This window comes from Engraulis encrasicolus, chromosome 10 (assembly GCF_034702125.1).
Source record: "Engraulis encrasicolus isolate BLACKSEA-1 chromosome 10, IST_EnEncr_1.0, whole genome shotgun sequence".
Lineage (NCBI taxonomy): Eukaryota > Metazoa > Chordata > Actinopteri > Clupeiformes > Engraulidae > Engraulis > Engraulis encrasicolus.
The window spans coordinates 20,190,414-20,213,863 of NC_085866.1; the positions used below are offsets into that span (position 1 = coordinate 20,190,414).

The 23,450-nt window shown below is 48.4% G+C and overlaps 1 protein-coding gene across 15 annotated transcripts in view; it reads left to right on the forward strand.

The window, feature by feature from the left end:
• The window catches only part of huwe1 (HECT, UBA and WWE domain containing E3 ubiquitin protein ligase 1), a 97,967-nt gene that overhangs the window by 54,606 nt on the left and 19,911 nt on the right, over window positions 1-23,450 (forward strand). For 12 of the 15 annotated variants that reach the window (XM_063208318.1, XM_063208330.1, XM_063208323.1 and 9 more), the window contains 20 exons: window positions 886-1,055; window positions 1,193-1,268; window positions 1,517-1,615; window positions 1,941-2,068; window positions 2,424-2,583; window positions 3,747-3,975; window positions 5,089-5,267; window positions 5,735-5,824; window positions 6,672-6,832; window positions 8,093-8,141; window positions 12,454-12,807; window positions 13,125-13,335; window positions 14,397-14,521; window positions 15,976-16,199; window positions 18,218-18,427; window positions 18,638-18,822; window positions 19,208-19,976; window positions 20,629-21,517; window positions 21,914-22,038; window positions 23,184-23,340. In XM_063208318.1, coding sequence (XP_063064388.1) covers window positions 886-1,055; window positions 1,193-1,268; window positions 1,517-1,615; window positions 1,941-2,068; window positions 2,424-2,583; window positions 3,747-3,975; window positions 5,089-5,267; window positions 5,735-5,824; window positions 6,672-6,832; window positions 8,093-8,141; window positions 12,454-12,807; window positions 13,125-13,335; window positions 14,397-14,521; window positions 15,976-16,199; window positions 18,218-18,427; window positions 18,638-18,822; window positions 19,208-19,976; window positions 20,629-21,517; window positions 21,914-22,038; window positions 23,184-23,340 — 4,590 coding nt within the window. The remainder of the gene's footprint in view (window positions 1-885; window positions 1,056-1,192; window positions 1,269-1,516; window positions 1,616-1,940; window positions 2,069-2,423; window positions 2,584-3,746; window positions 3,976-5,088; window positions 5,268-5,734; window positions 5,825-6,671; window positions 6,833-8,092; window positions 8,142-12,453; window positions 12,808-13,124; window positions 13,336-14,396; window positions 14,522-15,975; window positions 16,200-18,217; window positions 18,428-18,637; window positions 18,823-19,207; window positions 19,977-20,628; window positions 21,518-21,913; window positions 22,039-23,183; window positions 23,341-23,450) is intronic. The other 3 variants (XM_063208325.1, XM_063208333.1, XM_063208327.1) reach the window with 2 other exon arrangements.

Sequence of the window (23,450 nt, forward strand, 5' to 3'; positions counted from 1 at the left end):
GCTGCTGTTACCAGAGAGGAATTTAGAAAATGCAGTGTGTTGCTGCTCCTGCCTGCCTGTCAATGTCAAGTTTCATTCATCTCAGCACAGCAGTTAAAACTTACAAAGTGCACAGTAAGCTCTCCAGCCGTTTGGAGAGTAATGGGTTTTGTAAGAGACCCGGCAAAATCTGTGTGAGGCCTGTCTGAGAGACTGGCGTTGATGGGTGTAGAGGTAGAGATTGTGACGTTAACTTGGGGAAATAGGTGCCCTTTAAACAATGACCAGACTTGGCCTTTTGCTTTGTGTGGGAAATACAAAGTGCAAGTGCTGTAGAGCAAATGGTTTGCTGCTATATTTTGAACCACTACTCAACTACCTGCATAAATGATATCGATCGCTGCTACTTTGACTGCTACAACTTTACGGATATTGTGGCATAGTGATGATGTGACAATATTGTATTGGTGTAGTCAACCCCTTTTGCTGCTACTACTGCTACTATTACCATCCTGATGTTGTTGTATGGGGTAGTCGGCCCTTTTTGAAATCGTGTTTTGGAGTAGTTAGCCCTTTCTGTGCTGTGCTGTACTGTCTTGTTTATAAGATTAGGCGAGTGAAGAAATGTGATTATGTGACGTGGTTAACTCAGTGCTCTGTCGATCCGTCTACAGTTGAAGGGTATGTGTGTGCGTGCGTGCGTGCGCGCGCCCTGTCAATCTGTCCTCAATTGATAGGAGTGGCGCAATATTGATGTGTGTGTGTGACAGAGAGAGAGAGAGGGACATAGTTTAAACCCTTCTGTGTTGTCGATCTCTCCTCAGTTGAGGTTGGTGTGCGTGCGTGCGTGCGACATAGTTAACCCCTTCTGTTCTCTGATCTCTCCCATCTCTCTCTCGTCCCCAGGTGAGGTGGGCGAGGCGGAGCCTGCGGAGAGCCGTCACCGCGGCCAGGGCGCGGACACCGACCTGATGGACGGGGAGGCGGAGGGCGACACGGTGGTGATCGCCGGCCAGCCCGAGGTGCTCAGCACTCAGGCCATGCAGGTGGGATCACCTGTCGTTCGCTGCATGAGAGTACGCACCTCCCCTAGACATACCTCTCTTTCTCTTTTTTTTAATTGCTTTATGCTTTATAATGGTACATAGTTGTGAGATATGGAAGTAATATCTAAACCCACCGTGTCTCCTTTGTGTTATTGTGTTTGTGTTAGGTGGAGAATGAGTTGGTGGATCTGATTGATGAGCTACTGGAAAGAGATCCCGGCACGGTCAATAGCACCATAATTGGTAAGTGGATTCAAAGTGGAGTCAAACTGTACCGCGGCCCTGTTTGCCAAAACCGTGCTTACCAGAACTTATCAGCTTACTGTTAGTTGGTTGTCAAGTGGCTAACTTATCTGCATAGCAACTGTGGAGTTTTTAGAATTTCAGCTCAGACTTAAAAAAAGGAAGCTTATGTGATGTGGGGCATATGTCGTATGGGGCGGTATATGAGGAGTACTGTGTTCTAATTGGCTGTTTGTCATGTCCGTCAGTGGGACCGAGTGGAGAGGACGAATCGCAAGAGGACGTGCTGATGGATGAAGCTCCTTCCAACATGAGTCAGGCTTCCACGCTACAAGCCAATAGAGAGGGTAATGAACTTGACCATAACGCCCTAAATCCTCACAAGAGGATAAACTCTGCACAAAGCACTTGTCTTGCCCATACATACTGTACCTGCCTTAAGACACAACTCCAGGCATAATGGCGGTTGTTGAGCTGCTTGATACAAAATGGGATCAAGTAACACTTGACATGAATTACTAAATTGTGTGTGCTGATTTTTTTTATATATATATATAAATGAGAGATGAATTATGAGATGTGTGCTGCACAGTAGTAGCTGTGTGTGTGCGTGTGTGCGTGTGTGCGTGCGCGCGCTTATGAACTTCTACGCTCTTCTCCGCTGCTGTCCAGACTCCATGAACATCCTGGAGCCTGAGGATGAGGAGCATACGCAGGAGGAAGACTCCAGCGGCAGCAACGAGGACGAAGACAGCCAAGACGAGGAAGAGGAGGAGGAGGAAGAAGAGGAAGAGGATCAGGTGTGATTTAAAGTCTTTCGTTTCCCAGCTTCAGGATACATCCCTCTATCTGTTGTTCCTGTCTTTTCAGTCTGCTAATCTGCACTTAAATTCAGATTTAGTTTTTCTAGTTCTGTTTCTTTTTTTTCTTTCTTTTTTTAAAAGTATTTTTTGGGCTTTTTGGCCTTTATTATTATGGGACAGTGTGAGAGTAGACAGGAAAAGATTGGGAGAGAGAGATGGGGCAGGGCCAGGAAATGACCCTGGCCGGATTCAAATCAGGGTCCCCGCGGGCAATGTAAGCCCAAATGTGGGGCGGCTTAGTGCGTAGTTCTGTTTCTAGGAATGCCTCTGATCAACTTTTGACGTGTTGCAGGACGATGAAGAAGGTGATGAGGATGACGATGATGAAGGGTCAGAGATGGAGTTGGATGAAGATTTCCCTGATATCAACTCGGCTCCACACATTCGCTTTGAGAGGTTTGACCGGGATGACGACCTCATCATTGAGTTTGACAACATGTTCTCCACCAATGGTGAGTCTTTATGTAGTTTGACAACATCTGTTAAAATTAAAAAAAAACATTTTATCGATGTTTAAGCCCAAGTTATTGCATATTGCTGCACAGAATTGCTGCAATGCGAAGGGCTTGTAAGCTGTGCATCAACTAAGATGGAATTCAAGCTTCTATTTGTAATTCTTCTGCTCGTCTCTTCTGCTCCTCTCTCCCCTGCTCTTCTCTCTTCTGCTCCTCTCTCTCTTCTGCTCCTCTCTCTCTTCTGCTCCTCTCTCTCTCCTGCTCCTCTCTCTCTCTCCTGCTCCTCTCTCTCTCTCCTGCTCCTCTCTCTCTCCTCTGCTCCTCTCTCCTCTGCTCCTCTCTCTTCTGCTCCTCTCTCTTCTGCTCCTCTCTCTCTCCTGCTCCTCTCTCTTCTGCTCTCCTCTCTTCTGCTCCTCTCTCTCTTCTGCTCCTCTCTCTTCTGCTCCTCTCTCTCTTCTGCTCCTCTCTCTTCCTCTCCTCTCTCTCCTGCTTCTCTCTCTTCTGCTCCCCTCTCCCTTCTGCTCCTCTTTCTCTTCTGCTCCTCTCTCTCTTCTGCTCCTCTCTCTCCTCTGCTCCTCTCTCTCTCTCTCCTGCTCCCCCCTCTCTCTCTCCTGCTCCCCCCTCTCTCTCTTCTGCTCCTCTCTCTCTCTCTTCTGCTCCTCTCTCTTCTGCTCCTCTCTCCTGCTCCTCTCTTCTGCTCCTCTCTCCTGCTCCTCTCCCTTCTGCTCATCTCTCTCTCCTGCTCCTCTCTTCTGCTCCTCTCTATTCTGCTCCCATCTTCTGCTCCTCTCTCTTCTGCTCCTCTCTCTTGCTCCTCTCTCCTCTGCTCCTCTCTCCTCTGCTCCCCTCTCTCTTCTGCTCCCCTCTCTCTCCTGTTCCTCTCTCTCTTGCTCCTCTTTTCTGCTCCTCTCCTCTGCTCCTCTCCTCTGCTCTTCTCCTCTGCTCCTCTCCTCTGCTCCTCTCTTCTGCTCCTCTCTCCTGCTCCTCTCTCTCCTGTTCCTCTCTCTCTTCTGCTCCTCTCTCCTGCTCCTCTCTCTCCTGTTCATCTCTCTCTTGCTCCTCTTTTCTGCTCCTCTCTCTCTCCTGCTCCTCTCTCTCTCCTGCTCCTCTCTCTCTCCTGCTCCTCTCTCTCTCCTGCTCCTCTCTCTTGCTCCCTCTAGCCGACATCCCCCCGTCTCCCGGCAACATCCCCAGCTCCCACCCACTGATGGTGCGCCATGCCGACCACGGCTCCCTGACGCTGGGTGGAGCGGGCAGCAGCAGCCGGTTGGCGCAGGGCATGGGCCGCAGCCAACGCACCCTTCGCCAGCTCACCGCCAACACCGGGCACACCATCCACGTGCATTACCCTGGCAACCGGCAACCCAACCCTCCTCTCATCCTGCAGAGGTCAGTGGTGTGCCGAAAGCAATGTCTTCTCACATTTTTAGACACACAGGGTGGATTCCAATATGCAGACTTCCGCCCTCCTTTGCTCACTTGCCTGCTTGTGACCTCATGATGATGTCACTGACGACAGCTAATTATTTCAATATTTTGCAAAAGCACAATTCTAATTTAATTTTCTCATTTGCAATTGGGATGGTGAGTGAAAAACAGGCCCCCAAAATGTGTTGTGGCTAGGCTGACAGCTGGGAAACTTAATTGTTTTCCTCATGGAGTCGGGGCGAGGCCACAAGCGGTGGAAGACGGGAGTGTGCATATTGGAATGCACGCACGGTCCCACAAACGCTTAATTCTGAGTTAATGTGTGCATCACATCTTTTTCATGTAGCTTGGAAAAAATAATGTTCATGTACATGACATGCTTTTAGCTGAAACATTTTTTCATGTTATCTGTGTATTGTAATTTTGTATGGAAATGCTGCCTTAACCAACAAAAAGGGCTCCAACCAACTGGTCAAATGGTGGGGACATTTTAGTTAAGCTGGTTGAAAAGACCAGCCTACTAGTCACTAGTAGATTAACATCTCCTAGCCATTTTGACTGGTGGTGAAAAAAGTTAAAGGGCAACTCCTGCCAATTTCAATGTGCTGTTGTATTGCTCACGCTACCCTTGACTTGTCAGTACCCGGTGACGCCGCGTTTTGGATCAGCCCTTTCCGAGATATGAGCTATTCTAATGGGGGCAACTTTTGCTGACATTTCAAAAAAACATTTTTATTTATTCCCAAAAACATCCTAAAGGTTATGCAACATCAAACCGCTAGCAAACAGTGATGCCTTTTGGGAAAATATTTGGAGTAGGCCTATGCTCATTTAAAAAAAAAAAAAATGTAAACAAAAGTTGCCTCCATTAGAATAGCTCATATCTCAGAAAGGGCTGGGCCAAAAAACTGTGGCGTCACCGGGTACTGACAAGTTACGGGTAGCGAGAGCAATACAGCAGCACATTGAAATTGGCAGGAGTTGCCCTTTAACTTGGGCACTGTCAACAAATGTGATGGTGTAGTGATTGTGAGCTCCCTCCCTCATCATGTCTCTCCTGTGCTCCTTCCCCAGGTTGCTGGGCCCCAGTGCGGCGGCTGACATCCTGCAGCTGTCCAACTCACTGCCTCTGCAGTCTCGCGGACGCACACGTCTCCTGGTGGGCAACGAGGACGTGCACATCATCGCACGCTCCGACGACGAGCTGCTGGACGACTTCTTCCACGAGCAGAGCAGCACGGGAGGACAGGCTGGTAAGACTCGCCACTCGTACATCTGCCCCATATATTCAAGATTAGCAACAAACATTTTATTTGGATTATAATCAAAAATGAACTTCGAGCGGCACGGGCAGACAGACCAGTAAAAACATACCACAGTGTTTCCCATTGAAACAGTAGCATTGTGTGGTGCTACGGGCAAAAAAAAAACAGTGAGCCACTGCCAAGTATCACGGGTGTACTCCCATTGACATGTATGTGAGGTGGTTGATCGTTTTTTGGTGCTCAGTGTTTATTCTGTGGGGCTGCACCACACAATGGTCTATAAATGGGGAAACACTTGACCATGTAGACTGGGAATTGTCACACCGCTGACCACCGGTGACGTTTAGGACTTTACAACTGCGTTGTCTCTCTCTCTCTCTCTCTCTCTCTCTCTCTCTCTCTCTCTCTCTCTCTCTCTCTCTCTCCCTCTCCCTCTCCCTCTCCCTCTCCCTCAGGCACTCTCTCCAGTATCCCTACTGCCTTAACCCGCTGGACAGACGAGTGTAAGGTGCTGGATGCAGAGAGCATGCACGACTGTGTGGCGGGTAAGTAAACATGCTTTTGTATCCATTACACTCTCCATGTCTTTAATTAACTTGTTCGTTGGAAGATGTCATGATGAATGGCAGATAGACTTTCAAAGTTCATAATGTTCATTGGCACTGAGTAGCATTAAACGGACCGAATGGAAGAGAAAACATTTGTATTTCCCAATGTATTAGAGTAGATGTATTAGACTGGTTGACACACACACACACACACACACACACACACACACACACACACACACACACACACACACACACACACACACACACACACACACACCAACATATCCTATCCTCTCTGACATGGTTGAGGGCATCACTCCATCATGGTTTTCGGGGGAGTTGGAGGAGTGTGAGTGATGAATGAATGAGTCATGAAAGGTCTGAAGGCCATTCTGCCCGTCTGTATTACCAGTACTGTGTGTGTAGGTGGCTAGTGAGGTTTTGCTCTATCAGCAGTGCTCAGTCTTACTGTGTGACTCAGGCATTGTTTCTTGTGCCCATGATTGGCGCGTTAGTTTTAGTACTCTGAAAACATATTGTAAAATAAAGATTGCATTGTACATTGAAAGTGTGTGTGTGCGTGTGTGTGTGTGTGTGTGTGTGTGTGTGTGTGTGTGTGTGTGTGTGTGTGTGTGTGTGTGTGTGTGTGTGTGTGTGTGTGTGTGCGTGTGTGTGTGTGTGTGTGTGTGTGTGTGTGTGTGAGTGACAAACAGACGTGCTACTGCTGAAACGTCATGACCCGTATGCTATTGTATGCGTCTTTCTGTTTAATTGTGTGTGTGTGTATGCTAATGTGTGTATGTATGTGTGTGCTAATGTGTATGCGTTTGTGTCGCTGCAGTGGTGAAGGTGCCCATCCTGCAGCACCTGGAGGGCCTGAGAGACGAGGAGCTGGAGGAGAGACGGGAGAAGAGGAGACGGCAGCTGGCAGAGGAGGAGGAGGCCAAGCAGAACGAGAGGAGCACCTCCGCAGCAGACGACGCCCGGGAGCAGAGCCTACAGGTGAGGAGAAGGGGAGGACAGGTAGCTGACGTGAGGAGAACGGGAGAACACATCAGGTCAGGTCAGGTCAGAGAGAGGGAGAATAGACGGCAGGGTGGAGAGGAGCACAGCCGCAACAGACGATGCCAGGGAGCAGAGACTACAGGTGAGGAGAAGTAGCCTGACAAGCCAGACTAAATGTGAGATTTATGTGAATATTTAGTCTGGGCCCGATCAATGAGATATCGGAAGATTGATGATGGGAACAACCAGTTGTTTTTTCCCAAACTGTGCCTGTGCCTATTGGTGAACGCTTTGTCATCACTCCCTCAAAACACCGTCCGCGTTGCATCCAAAGATTCAAAACCAATCAATCAGTCTGCTGCGTTGTGATTGGCCAGCCGGTTTCAGGGCCTGGGGCATTGTCTGAGGGTAGACCCAGTCGCAGGCAAAAAAAAATGTTGCCCGCTGGCGGGTGGGGCTAGTTTACCAGGCTAGAGGAGAAGGGGAGAACAGATCAGCTCAGAGAGAGGGAGAATAGAGGGCAGAGTACAGGTAAGTTCAGAGGTGTAACATCTCCACAGCAGAGGAACCTAGTTAGCAGGGCTTGCAACATGAAATGGAGGGAGGGAGAGAGGCATGCGTGCGTGTCTGGATGGGTGGGGGTGAAGCGGGGAGACCGAATAACAAGGCTTGCTGTTGTGTGCTGTAAGGGGAAGTGAAAAACAAGCATACAAACAACTAGAATGTAGATCAGTGAAAGGTCAGAGCAGAGGGGGGGGGAAAGACTATATGAGGAAAGCAAGAAGTGTGAGTGCCTGACTGCTGGGGTTCTCTTGTGAACCTGTAGTAGGGGTAAAGGGTTGGTGCAATTTACACAGGCAGAGTGTGAGACGCATCGATGAAGGTGATCAATAGTTAATCAAGGCCAGGGTAGGAGCGGGTTGGGGGGCTGGGAGGTAGGGGTGGAGGGTGGTGTTGGGGTGCTGTGTTTTGCAGTAGCTGTGTTAGTTGCTCTATGCTGTTACATTCAGATGATGTAGGATTGTAGTATAGGGGGTGCCTGTCTTGACGCCATGTATCTTGGGTGTCATGAAAAGCAATATGTAAAAGCCTTATTACTACGATGTGGTGGTTGTTGAGGAAGTTGTGTTGGGGAATCTTTGTCATGTGGGCATCTGTGAGGCAGGAGGTTCTTGATTGTTGTGATTCTCTGTTGTGTTGTTGAGATTGATTTATCCGCTCCACTAGCTCATGGCGCGTTTCCTGTCGTTACCACAGGGGCCTGGCAGCCTGGGAACAGTCAACGGAGCCGGAGACAACACCGCAGGTACGCTAGTCACCTTGTTTATTTAGGCCTCTTACGCGAGTCACAAACTCACTGAACGAATTCCCATCCTTTGCTTGTTTCCTTTACGTGTGTGTGTGTGTTTTGTTTTGTTTTTAAAATCTGTAAATGGTGAGAATCAGTCCACCGTGGCTGCCTGTGAAAAGCCCCTGCTTGACGACCCTGTGCCTTTGAAGAACATAGTTCAACTTTAAACTCGTGTGCGTCATTGAAGGAAAGAACATTTGCGAACTATAATCACCTGCGTCACCGAGGACTATTCTTGTGTGTGTGCACACTGTGGGATGAGGTAGTAGTTTGTATAGTTTAGGATCACACCAGATCTGGGAGATAACTATACAGTCTACTGTCTTTCCCACGGCGCTCGCCAAAACATCACCAACTGCTGCTGCTGACGACAACAATGCTGCTCGCTCTCCTGCCGTGCCCTCTCCAGAGAGCCACAATCTGTTCCGTGAGGCGGTTGCTAGGCAACTGGCTGTCCAGGTCACCGGGAGATGGCTGTTTATCCAACACCCACCAAGTGCGGTTGCAGTCATTATCCAGTTAGCTAGTGTTTATGTCATTAGAGCCCACCATGATTGCACGCATTGCATTTGTAATTGCAGTATTGTTTACACGGGTTAGTGTCGCTGGCTGCAGTTGTGCTCTGGGTTTGTTTGCCAGCTTGTGTGCGCGAGCGTGTGTGTGTGCGCGCACGCACTCAGTTTCGTCTGCCACTGTGGACAGTGGTGAGTTGAGCTACTATGCTATAAAGCAGGGATGTCAAACTCAGGCCCGGGGGCCAAATTTGCCCCGCGGAGCCATTTTATTCGGCCCGCAAGATCATTTCAAATGTGTATTACAGTTGGCCCACATACACCATTAATGTATAGCGTAACACAACTTGAACTGAAATTTGCTGTATCACAGGATGTGCAGATTTGAACAGACAAATATGATGGGAAAGAGTGTATGTGAAATTAAACTATGAGTATGAAGTGCATGAATGCACAATTTTAGTCCATTTTTATAAATAATAGTTGAGTTCGGCCCGCGACTTCGTTCCAGATTTTGATTTTGGCCCTCAGTCAATTTGAGTTTGACACCACTGCTATAAAGGATTAATCATGAAGGGAAATGAAGGTGTCCATAAGCATATGGGTCAAAGATGGGTTTTTTTGGGGGGGCTCAGATGTCAGGTGGTGCATCGGCATCTAATGCCCATAATTTTATTAGTAACTGGCGGTTGATATGCAAGGAATATGCTTCTTAGATAGTCCACAAAAAAACAAACAAACAAAAATCCATACAATAGTGGCACACCGCCGTGAGGTGTGCTAGTCCGGAATGGCACTGACCCATAAATATCATGTGCTTAAATCATACATGCGTATCCCACAGACGACACAACAGAACACAAAAGTGTTAAGGGGAGGGAGGGGTTAAGTTCCTGAATGTGCTGTCTGCAACCGTGGACCTGACCGTGTGTGTGTGTGTGTATGTGTGCCCCGTGGCCATGGGTGTGTTGGGGTGAGGTAGTAAGTTGTGTTGTTGTCGGGGATCTGGATAGAGCGATCCCTGGAGGGAGATAACTATACAACTTACTGCCTTCCCCACCGCACCCCCCACCTCCAGCTCCAGCTCATCCCTCTGCTCCCAGAATGCTGCTCAGCTCTTAAAATATGTATAGCAGGATGTTGTTGCTCAGCCATAAATGTACTGGTAATGTTTCTGTTGTGCGACGAATGCAGCCATGGGGCCTTGTTTAGGCCTGGGTATTGATTGACAATTTTCGGTTCCGGTTCCATTTCCGGTTCCTTCGTTTCGGTTCCGGTACTAGAACGGTTCCATTTTCGGTTCCTAGAAACCCTGAATTAAACCTGCAGTTACCCAAAGTGGCCAGTAGATGGCGTAACGGGTCTGCAAATCATGAGTTTCCCTGCCTGCCACAAGGCGGCGCTCATCGTGACTTAAGCAATGGCGGGTTAAAGGCATTTAATTCTATACAGCATTCATGATTAATTGCATGCTGCAAGTTGTCCTCTCGGCATGGCTTGGCAAGTATAATAAACGGTTTTGATACTGATAAATGTACTCATGTCTGATTAAAATTGTTCTGCTGTACGGTGCAACTTCACTTCTGGTACCAATCCTATGTCAAGCGTGCCTGACATGATTTTTTAATGTAGCCTAGCCATACGCTACCCAGTCTGTCGACAGCTGGGGCTTTTCTACTAGGTTCTGCAGAACTGTTCTAACACAACTAGGCTTCATAAATATCCATGAAACTTGACGGGGGCTCGATGGTGCTGTCTCGCACGCATTTCCATACAGGGACTAGAACTGGCCTGGGCCGTATGATCAGCTGCTGCAAGTAGCCGCGACAACACTGTGCTTTCACGCCATGGTGAATCTAAGCTAAAGAGTCCTAATCTAAAAGATATATAGGTCTAAATATATATATATAACCAGCGATCTCCTTCTCCTACAGACATGTGTTAGGGCTTGTTCGAAAGCTGCGAATCTTAGCTTTTTACAGTTTTTTACGGCACGTTTTTATGTTCTTTCATTCAAAAGTTATTGAACTGTAAGCGGCCGCTGTTGCAAGTGAAAAAATAGCGCTTTCCATCCATTTTTTTTATCTCGTCATTTTTTCCCTAACAGCCAGCGATCTCCTTAACCTAGACCTACAGACATGTGTTAGGGCTTGTTCGAAAGCTGAGATTCTTAGCTTTTTACAGTTTTTTTACGGAACGTTTTTATGTTCTTTCATTCAAAAGTTATTGAACTGTAAGCGGCCGCTGTTGCAAGTGAAAAAATAGCGCTTTCCAACTATTTTTTTTATCTCGTCATTTTTTTCCTAACAGCCAGCGATCTCCTTAACCTAGACCTACAGACATGTGTTAGGGCTTGTTCGAAAGCTGAGATTCTTAGCTTTTTACAGTTTTTTACGGAACGTTTTTATGTTCTTTCAATCCACAGTTATTTAACCTTAAGCGGCCGCTACTTCAAGTAAACAATGGCGTTATTCTCCAGCCGGATAGAGAGGAAATCTGTTTTGTCGCTGTGTTCTTTGTTCCCTCGAATTAAACCTACGGTCTAAATAGGCTACATTTGTACGTCCCCAACACAAGACCAGTTCTTTCTAAGTTAGCTCTTTTCATGGAAAAACATGTTTCCAAGGAGTCAGAGACATCTTCCTGAAGAGTCGAGGTCATGGTTGAGGTTGACGGTGTTGCCGTTGTAAAGATGCTGCAACTCTGCACGCAAGTTAATCGAATGCAAGAGCAGGTGTTCGAACAGGTTGGATGTTGCCATTCTTGCATGATAGCCTATTAGTTTATCGCAGATATTGCAGCGCGCTCCTCCTTATCTACTTTCCTGAAATATAGCCACGCTTTCGACGGCATGTTTTTGTTTCTCAATAGTACAATCAGCTGGTTGAATATCAGCTGTCTTATCAATGAGGTGCGAAACGGGAAGAGGAGGAGCGTGGTCAGTTTGTGACACTTGTGATTGGCTGAAATGGCGCGTGCTTAAACACACATTTGATGGCTCTGACAGTCAGACTTCAGGAACCGAAACGTGGAACCGACAGACAAGGCACGTTTCAATGCCAAGTAGAACCTTAGCTTTTAATTCGGTTCCATCAAAGAATTGAATTTCGGTACCCAGTCCTAGCCTTGTTAAAGTTATTTAGTTTCTCTTTTTCTATTTTTCCTTGAAACCCCTTGCAATCTCATTAGTAGATATTTAAAACATACCTCAATAAATGTTCGAAACGAGTAACACAACAAAACTTTAGAATGATATTGTTAAGTCTCTTCCTTTCTATCATTTGTCTTTGTTTCCCCCCCTTTCCTTTGGTTGCTATGGCGGCAATGCTTTTAAAAATCTTTTTCGCTCTCTCTGTCCTCTGCTTAAAATTAAACTCAAAGTTCTAACCTAAAAATCTATGGCGTAATGTTTTGAAGGCCATTCTTTGACACTCCCTTTACTCAGTAGAGCAGCTCCTTCTGCCTTCTGGTTTAGAATTTGCATTAATTTTTAAGTTCTTCCTGTAACTATGTGTTGTCTCCTTCCTCTGTCTCCAGAAAATAATCAAAACCCTCTGGGTTTGCTGCCTTGGCATAATGTTTCTAATGCCTTTCTGTAACTCCCTATTTTCAGTTGCGTTCCTCTATCCAAATTTCTGTTGTTCCAGCTTTGTCCTATGACTTCTTTGGTTATTTTTCGGCAACAATATACATTTTTAACTTGAAAGCCTTGTGTGCGCCTTATCTTTCTTGACATTCCGCGTTCTTCTATCCAGAAGGGGAGCAGGCGCAGGGCGGGGTGTCCTCCAGTCTGGACCAACCGCGCTCTTCCGAGGGCTTCCTGACCGCGCCTCCCTCCGGCGAGGTCACGCCCACCACCCCCGCCCCTCACGAGCAGGCCCTCGTCTCCCTGGAGACAGCCATCAGCCAGCAGGTGCACCAGCCAATCAGGGAGCTGCTGCTGGCCGAGCCGCCGGGCGATTCGCTGAGCGGCCTCGGGCAGCTTCCTGCCCCCGACCGGCCCGGCAGCGACGCCGAGACCACTCAGATGGAGATGTCCCCTGCACCCACTATTGGTGAGGGAGGAGGAGGAGAAAGAGGAGGAGGAGCGATGGAGGCAGTCAGGGAAGGTAGATTCACCAAAACAAAACAAAACCAAAAATCCTCAAACCTCAAAAAAATAAAAAAGCTGTAAACACACTGTTGTGATTGATTGATTGATTGATTGATTGATTGATTGATTGGTCACTGTTTGGGCTCCAATCTGGATTCAAGCCATATGGCAGCATTCAGTTTGGTATAAACCAGACCCTTTTCATTTTAGCAGACAACTGTACTGTTTGTGCAGAAATCGATCACAGTGTATTTATATATCAAGGGTTTGGTCACTTATATATACGTTGAGGTAGAAAGAATGTTGTAGTGCTCATTATTTTTTCTTTATCAGCCTCTCTCAGTCCTGACATCGCTGAGAGTTCTGAGCCTGTGCCAGTGGGCGTGTCCCAGCTGGAAGGGTCTCCCATGGATACCAGTAGCCCCGCCTCCGCTACACAGGAAGAGCCGACCGCCAGCTCGGCCCCAGCCAATCAGATCTCACAGGAGCTCTCTGGCAGCGGCGACAGCGGTTTGACGGACAGGCAGACGGACGCGGAGACCGGGTGAGTTAGCATTCCGAAATCACAGGGTGGAGATTATGGAATTTGTTCACGTAGTGATTTTCTGACCGCTTAAAGACCTTTTTACACAGGGATTTGCAAACCACCTAAACACGGTTTACATAAAACCAAGCCACAGGAGAATGTCAGGGATTACTTTTAGGCTGGCTATGATGTAGATTTTGTCAAGAGATTTTTTTTTTTCTAGAGTAAACAGTTGACTGATTTCTAAAGCCCCTGATGTATACAGATCTAAAACACACTTGACTTGGTTTGTTTCATGACAAGTGTGGCAAGATATTTTTTGTAGACAAGTCAACACACTGATGATGCATCTGCCTTGGTGTTAACCTAGAGCAGTGGTTCTTAACCTTTTTTTCTGAACGCACCCCCTTAGCTGATCCCAAGACAAGCCGCGCACCCCCATCCCAAATGTCTACACGTGTATACGCACAAAAAAAAATGATTTCAGTGATTAATTACAATGATTCCTACTTTAGACATTAATTAATACTTAAATGAATTACATAGGGACGAAAACATGTTTAAATTTCGTTAAAGTATTGTACCCCAAACCCAATTTCGTTGCCTTTTTGACAATGACAATAAATTCCTGAATCTTGAATCTTGAATCTCTTAATTTGGCCTAATTATAATGTTTGGAAGCAGAATTTTGGTCACAACCTCAACACTTAATTCCGCGCACCCCCTGAAATCTCTGGCGCACCCCAGGTTAAGAACCACTGACCCAGAGCATCTATACTGCCCTACAAAGGCAGTATAGAAGCGCAGCAACTACACCAACATTGAAATTGAGAAAAGTGTCCCCAAAGCCTCAGGGTTTGGTTGGGCTGTAGTTACGGCAAATTTGACATGGCAATATCTCAAAAACTGCACGCAGACCGCAAGATAAAGGAGGTGCTATGAAGAAGACCATTTTCGGTATAAACTCAATTTTGACAGTATATGTAATTGGCCTACGGCACCTTTTGCCTTTGTGTTAAGCCAGTATAGTTTTTAAATATTCTGTTTGAGTACAATAACCTCTCCCTCCGTCTACTCAGCTCCACATCTGTTTCATCGCCTGGGGAGACGATGCCACGGAGTGACAGCGCCGAAAGCCAATCCCAGGCCATCCAGGAGGAGCCTCTTCCCTCCACTAGCAACGACGAGGACGATCCTCTCGCTGGTACGTTACAGAACTGGGGTTTGTTCTCGAAAGCGTAGTTGCTAACCTGTCAGCAACTTGGGTAGTTACCAATGAGAAATTGCATTGCCTACAGCAAAGTAGCTAACCTAGTTAGCAACTATGGTTTCGAGATATGCACCCCTGAGTAGAAAGGTAGTAGCCTTAAATGGAGTTTCATTGCCAAAACGGTGCACTGTATATCCATTTTGTAGAATTTTGGTTAATTGGCATTTTTGTAATGGCCATTGCATTGCATTGCAAAATGCATTTTATATAGGTTGAAAAAGTATGTTCATGGAATGGAATGCCCAATAAAAGTCAATATCCCAACATTCTACAAAATGTAGATGCACCGTTTTGCAAATTAACTCTTCAATCATATGAGGGCATCAGTTCGGACTTTCCCCCGCATGATTTATTCCTGAACTCTGGTACCACACATTACATGTACATTTCCTCATGCATTACACCACGACACAGACAGATAAGGGGAAAATCCATACTTGTACATGCAGCCATAATACAGAAGCAGACATGATTCAGCCATAGTAAATATTGATCTTTTCATCTGTTGACGAGTAGCCAATAGTGGCCTTAATCTAACCCCGCAGAGTTCTCTCTGGACCCTTAAAATGTCATAAATTTGTTGCAGAGTGCACAGAATGTCTGGATTTGCTAAAAGGCGATATTCAAGCCAAGGTCACTTTGATCTATAGTTCAAATAAGATGTAAGGGGGGGAAATTCCTTTTCCAACCTGTGTAGTATTCTTGTAATGGTGCTTTTAATGTGTTAAGAGCACACACAGTGGTGACCCAACTACTGCATCTTCTGTGTCCCTCTCTAAGTCATCGGTTTGCCTAAAGGCCATTTGTGTCGTTGTAGGTATTAAACCATGTAGGATGTAGATATTATCCATTTTATCTATTATGGTCTAAATTCTCTAACACTCAAGGGCATCATTTTCTAGCACCCCAGGGTGGCGGGATCTAGTCCAGAGTGGCGATCTAGCGCAGGTTCATGTCACTTATTCATGACCCTATGTCCCTCTCCAGGCAGCAGTCTGTATGTAATCAAGGCCCTAAGCTATGTTCACACTCAAACTCGCATCTCGCACGCTCGCCTACTCGCCACTTGCTCATGGAAAGTTTCACTAAACGTTCCCGCAGGGTTAACTGCCAATGCAAAAGCGAGAGGTACCAAACCCTGCATTCCAATTGGTTACTCGTGTACTCGTCTCGCTCACAGTCAAAATATTTTCAACTTGGTATCCTCCCACATTGCATCGCTTGTACACTCCTCCCCAACTGGCCTCCTCGCCTCGCTGGGACACATTGACATTCTATTGACATAACTCGCTGAGCGAGTAACTAGCAGCGACGTGTGTGAACGAGGCTTTATTGTCCAATTTTGTCTCACTGAAAAACCATGTCCCTGTGTGTCCCTTCCTCACCAGGCATCAGTCTGCCTGAAGGCGTGGACCCCTCATTCCTGGCGGCGCTGCCCGAGGACATCCGGCGGGAGGTGCTGCAGAACCAGCTGGGCATCAGGCCACCATCACGCGCCACCACCTCCGCCCTGCCCTCTGCTGCCATGCCTGTGCTGGCGGGAGGAGGGGCGGGGGTCACCGAGGTCAGCCCAGAGTTCCTGGCCGCCCTGCCACCCGCCATTCAGGAAGAGGTGAGACACCTTATGAGCCTTGTTGTGTGTGTGTGTGTGTGAGAGAGAGAGAGAGAGAGAGAGAGAGAGAGAGAGAGAGAGAGAGAGAGAGAGAGAGAGAGAGAGAGAGAGAGAGAGAGAGAGAGAGAGAGAGAGAGAGAGAGATTTTCCTAGTGGTTTATTTTCGCCGTTTTGATCTCAAAATAGGTCACTTACGTGAATCGTGTAGATCCGAAGAGGTTTTTTTTGGGGGGGGGGGGGGTGTAGGCAGACAGAGAATAATAGAAGTCTGTGCGACAGACAGATAGACTGGATAGAATCTGCTAGTCGTAGTTCTACAGACATCATGGTTGAGCGACATTCTATTTATCTTTTACTGGCTGTCCTTCCCATTGGCCGGTAACGTGTGTCGGGGGAAACATTGACCAATCAGAGCGCTAATTCAGACGGCTCAACTGGCGGCAAAACTTTCCAAGGCACCGCTCCAGTCGGAGCGAACAGCTGATGAAACGGTGGTCGCGAAACACATATCCCCCCTGTCATTATCTTCTACCTTGGTACTGTCGCTTTACTTTTACAAATGACCGCTGTCCAAATCACCGTTTCAAAGCAAGGATCAAGGTAAATGGGATCTGAGCAGGGTTTGGGAATTGTGATTTGTCTCATTAGCTAAGCTTGAAAAATAAATAGCCCAACGGCAGCAGTTCTGCGGTCCTAACATGGATGTTTCGCTTTATTTGGATTGAGGGCAATATCTCGATGCTTGTTTTGATCATTTTGACCAAAACGGTATTGAATACTTCAGAGTGAGAAAATGTGTTAGAATGACGGTAGGCAGGGCCAGACTGCGCTATAAATTGGCAGATTAGAAGAGAACTAAATTCGGTTCCCTATGTCAGATCATTTAACCGGGAATAGCGAGAGCCCACGTACACACTCGATGAAACCTTCATAAACGTCAGAGGAATGCATAGCAATAGCTATTTGTCATGCCCCCTCCCCTCAATAGCTACGTATATGATTATCATGATTTTAATGTTAGCCACCAAGGACATAGCCTAGGCCTACTATTATTAATCTAAATAGCATACTAACCTAGATGGCATCTGTTATATTTTTCTACAATCTATATAAATAAATAAATCTTCAAATATTACAACACCATTTTATTGGGGAAATGCATTCGACTAACCTATCATTCATTCATAAATTCACTAAAATGCGTTGGTACTATTTTATAGTATAGGCTACATTTCCCTATTATTTACCCTCTTTAGCCAAAAACAATTGCTTTAATTTCATAGTCAATTGCAGTGGGGCTCAAAGTTAACACAACCCCAAGTGAGCATGTGCTCCCTCCTTTTGGCTGGTAAATAGGACAACTTCAATTTTGACAGGTGGTGAGTGCAGAGGCGCTTCTTGTCACTAGGTCAGATAGGCCGCCGCTTGGGGCCCCCAAACTAGATGGTGAATAACAGCTAGACTTCAACAGTAGTTGTTGAATTTTCGCTTGGGGTCCCAGCTTAACCTAGAATTGCCTCTGGGTGAGTGTATGTTTGGCTTGTAAGACATAGATTGGCTGGTGAGGAATAAAATAATTTCAGAAGTCTGTTTTCTAATTGTGTAGTAAGTAAAATAGTGTCTTTTTCCCTGTTTTTTTTTTTTTGGGGGGGGGGGGGTGTTCGCCGCGATGCCGCGATTAGTTTGTCACCTTTTTCAACCCTCCTGAGTTTGCAGGTATGGTTAATGAATCTATGGGAAGTAAGTAATCGTTTATTTCACATTTGACTGCCCTGGACAGATTGTCGCTATATATTGCACAAGCACAAATCAGTTTGTGCCTGAAACCTGCGCTCATGAACATCTTCCCTTATTCTTATATCCCTCCTTCTTTCTCTCCCTTCCATGCCCCACTCTCTCTTCTTCCTCCTTATATTCTTCCCATCTTTTCTGCCCGCTCCCTCTTTCCCTCTCCCCCTCACTGTCCTCCTTCCTTCCCCTCATCCCCCCCCACACACACACACACGCACACGCGACAGGTGTTGGCTCAGCAGCGTGCAGAGCAGCAGCGTCGGGAGCTGTCCCAGCAGCCCCCTCAGGGCGACCAGCCCCTGGACCCGGTGACCTTCATCCAGACGCTGCCGTCCGAGCTGCGCCGCAGCGTGCTGGAGGATATGGAGGACAGCGTGCTGGCAGTCATGCCACCGGACATCGCCGCCGAGGCTGCCGCGCTACGCCGAGAACAGGAGGCAAGTACACCTTGGACATCTTTATTTACTATAGCTATGTATTTGCTAAAGGTGAATAAATTGAACAGATTGAGCTGTGACGGCTTAACAAATATTGTTTAGCAATATGTTTTTGACGCATTATTGTGCAAGTCATCGTGCCTCATTGTTTTGCTTCATGAAAAAGGGTTTCATTTATTAATAAAATCGTTCATCCAATCCCCCATCCAGGCTCGTCAGCGACAGCTCATGCATGAGCGCCTCTTCGGGCACAGCTCGTCATCTGCGCTCTCCGCCATCCTCCGGTCGCCAGCATTCACTAGTCGCCTGGGCGGCAACCGCGGCGGACAGTACACACGCCTCGCAGTGCAGCGTGGGGGGACCTTCCAGATGGGAGGCGGCGCCAACCACAGTCGGTAAGCATTGTTTCTTTATTAACTCCTCCAAGGAGGGTTTTTTAAATTATTTTTTTATGTTTTCGGTCGCATTGGTTTGTCTGTAGGATAACTCAAAGATTTATGTGCAAATATTTATGAAATTTTGTGAAACGGTTGGAAATCATAAGAGGAACAATGTTTCACGTTCGTCTTTAGGTGCATATGTCATCATGAAGTTTTCTGATGTTCATTTGTGCTGTCTTCTGTCCTGTCCCTGAAAAGGCCGAATGGCTAGTACTCAGTCAAGAAAACCACTAGCCAAAATGGCATGTAAGCAAAATTAAAATGAAATGTTGAGCACAGTTTCTGATGTTCATTTGTGGCCGCCCTCTGCCTCTGCTTCTGTCCCGTCCCCCCTCTGCAGTTCCAACGTGGACTCCCTGCTGCGTCTGCGCGGCCGCCTGCTGCTGGACCACGAGGCGCTCTCCTGCCTGCTGGTCCTCCTCTTCGTGGACGAGCCCAAGCTCAACACCAGCCGTCTGCACCGCGTGCTCCGCAACCTGTGCTACCACTCGCAGACGCGCGGCTGGGTCATCCGCAGCCTGCTGTCCATCCTGCAGCGCAGCAGCGAGAGCGAGCTCTGCCTGGACTCGGCCACCGCAGCATCCCTCGCCGCGGCGACGGCAGCATCCGGCTCCTCGCGCCTCGATGACGCATCCGGCCGCGGCAGCAAGCGTGCGCTGGGACAGGGAGGGAGCAGTAAAGGAGGCTCTTCGTCATCCTCCTCTTCGGCCCAGGCCTCCTCCATGGCCTCCTCATCTTCCTCTTCCTCCTCTTCCTCCTCCCTCTCGCCGTCGTCTCTGGAGCTCCTGAACCGCGTGGAGTCGCGCAGCTCCAGCCAGCTCTCCTGGCTCTCCGTGTCCATGGACGCTGCGCTGGGGTGCCGCACCAACATCTTCCAGATCCAGCGGGCCTCGGGCCGCAAGCACGCCGACCGACACCCCCAGGGCAGCAGTAGTAATAGTGGAGGAGGAGGGGGGATGAGCGCGGGTCTGTCCGGCGGAGGAGGGGGCGTCGGGGGAGGGGCAGGCGTGTCCTGCTCGGCCGGTGGAGGATCCACTGTGCACATACACCCCCAGGCTGCTCCCGTCGTCTGCAGACACGTGCTGGACACACTTATCCAACTCGCTAAGGTAAGACTCACTCGACCTTAGCTTGCATTAATATTTAGCTTTTAGACTACTTTAAGAATAGATCAATAGATTTGAAGAGACCACTAACAGTTGAGTATGCATTTAGCACAACGAGCCATAGCTTTGCGTTGTTATGACCCATTCCCAATCAAGATTTAAATGTAATATTTTGCATTTGACTGTACTGTCTCAGGAGTATTCCATGAACATGGTTAAGATAATAAGCCTGAGGATAACCCTGGCTAAGTGGTAGTGGTAAATCTGCTAATGTCATTTAGTGAAACCAATGAGAGGCTCATATATTATATGGTTTACCACTACCTTAAGGTTCACTTAACCCGGTTTACTACTGACCCAGGTTCTTGGAATAGCCCTCTACAAAATCAGTGGTTTTACCACTCCCTAGTTTCCCCATGCCTGCAGTTCACCTAGGGGCCGCTGTCGAGAGAGCGCAGCCCATTAATTCTGATTGCCGTCTGCACTCCTCCGTTGGCGCCCCTGAAAGTGCCATACCACTCAGAACAGTGGAGTCTCTCAGAATACTCTTAAAACCTCTCTGGTGTGTTTGAGTCAACGATGCGCACGCATTCAGGGTGACATGAATTCTGAGCAGGTCAATATAAATGTGTGTTGTTCCTTGCCTTCCCCACAGGTGTTCCCCAGCCACTTCACCCAGCAGCGCTGCAAAGACCTCCTGGCTGCTGCCGCCGCTTCCGAGCTAGACTCCCGCCTCTGCGGAACCCCCAGCAGCAGTAGCTCCGCCCCCGGCTGCCGTTCCTTAGGCAACGCAGCAGCGGCGGCGGCGTCCTGCATGCCGTCCTCGGGTGCCTCCTCGCACGGCACTTTGGGTAGCGGCTCCTCGGCCGCCGGCGCCACCTCCTGCTCGGCCGCAGGCAACACGGCCCAGTCCCTGGGCATCTCCACCGACTTCTGGGACCTACTGGTGAAGCTGGACAACATGAACGTGAGCCGCAAGGGCAAGGCGTCCATGAAGACGGTGCCCCTGGGCGGGGGCGGCGAGACAGACGGGGCGGGGCTGAGCCTGGAGGCGTCGCCGCTGGGCCAGCTGATGAACATGCTGTCGCACCCCGTCATCCGCCGCAGCTCGCTGCTCACCGAGAAGCTGCTGCGCCTGCTCTCGCTCATCTCCATCGCGCTGCCCGACAACAAGGCCACCGAGGTGCCCGTGTGGCACTCCACGCCGCAGCCCCACGCCGTGACCACCGGCGCCACGTCGTCGTCCTCTTCCTCCTCGGTGACCACCAGCGCCCTGGCAACGGGCGCCAGTAGTTCCATGTCCTCGTCTGTTGCCAGTGCGGCCGCCGCGGCTAGTGCCATCGCTGCGGCCGCCGCCGCTGCCGCTTCGGCGGGGGCATCTTCTGTTGCCGTGCCTACGCCCGCCGCTGTGCCAGGAGGGGTGACGTCGATGTCGACGGGGACGGGAGGGGCAGCCGCGTTGTCCGCTCTGCCACCTCCCGCCAGCAGCATCGCAGCTGCAGCTAACGCCAGTAGCAGTACTACTGTGGCCATAATGGCTTCAGGTGAGACACACAGACTTAGTAGTTTTACAAACACACTTGCGCGCACACAAAGGCATACACACACTAGGTGTATACACATGCATACACCATTTTCACATTTTCACCGTAATTTCAGTCTCACAGTACCTGATACCTGAAAAATCACAAGCATAATTACATTCACAAGTACCATTTGTAAAAGTTACTTACAGCCTTATTTGCGATTCGCTTTTTCAGGGCATCTGTTCAATTACGCTCAAAGTAGCAAAAGTGCAGTGTGTAATGAAATGTGTAATTAGTAAGCAATGATATCTGGTACTGTACTCACATCAGTGTGTGTGCGTGTGCGTGTGCGTGTGTGTGTGTGTGTGTGTGTGTGTGTGTGTGTGTGTGTGTGTGTGCGTGTGTGTGTTCCAGGAGCAAGGCAGAAAACGTCATTAGCGGCGGCGGCTTCGGCGTCTGCAGCCTCGGGCAGTGCGGATGCGGACTCCAAGCTGGCCTCCACCGGCCTCACCGAGAAACAGCTACAGCTGTCTGTGGAGGTCTGCATCACTCAACAATCCACTCATGCAAGCACACACACACACACTCGTTCTCAGATGCTCAGATTGAGTCCGACTGACACGCACAAACATAGCCACACGTGCGCTCACACTCACAGTCCCATTCACACAGCTAAGCTCACACACACACACACACACACACACACACACACACACACACACACACACACACACACACACACACACACACACACACACACACACACACACACACACACACACACACACACAGAGAGAGCTATTGAACACCCAATAATGCTCCTATACACCTGCTGTGCTGTGGAGTTCTGGATTACTCACTCTATCACTCAACATCTCATTCATGCAAGCACACACACACACATTCTTACTTACACACATTCTCAGATGCTCAGATTGAGTCAGACTGACACGCACTAACAAAGACACACACACACTCAGTCCCATTCACACAGATAAGCTCACACAAATACACGCACACACCACACACACACACACACACACACACACACACACACACACACACACCACACACACACACACACACACACACACACACACACACACACACACACACACACACACACACACACACACACACACAGCTGTTGAACACCCAATAATCGTTCTAAACTCATGCTGTGCTGTAGAGCCAGAATTCTCAGATGCTCATATTGAGTCAGACTGACACAAACAGCCGCACACACATAGATAAGCTCATACAATTACACACAAGCACGTATGCACGCACACACACACACACACACACACACACACACACACACACACACACACACACACACACACACACACACACACACACACGGCTACTGAACACCCAATAATGCTTCTAAACACATGCTGTGCTTATCCAGAGAATCCGCAGCAGCAGCAGTGGTGCTCACAGCAGTGCTGACTCGGTACACTGATCAACTCTACTGTACCAGTCTCTCCACTCACTCTGCGTGTGCCTGTGCCTGTCTGTGTGTGTGGTTCTGTCGTTGTCTTTGCCTTCACTCATATTTGACTTTGTCTATGTGTGTGTCTGTCTGGCTGTTTGTGTCTGTGTGCATGTAATCTGTGTCTGTGTCTGTATGTCTGCCTGTGTGTGTGTGTGTCTACATAATGTCTGCGTGTGTCTTTAGGTCTTGACGTCCCACTCGTGTTCTGAGGAGGGTCTGGAGGACGCGGCCAACATCCTGCTGCAGCTCTCCCGCGGCGACGGCCACACACGCGACACCGTCCTCCGCCTGCTGCTCAGCGGCGGTCGCCACCTGGGATACACTCTCTGCAAACAGATCGGTCAGTCTGACACACACACACACACAAACACACACACAGACTGTGTACAGTGCATATACTATTTATTTTTGAAGGGATTTCATGAATACCTTTATCCCTCTTAGCTGGTA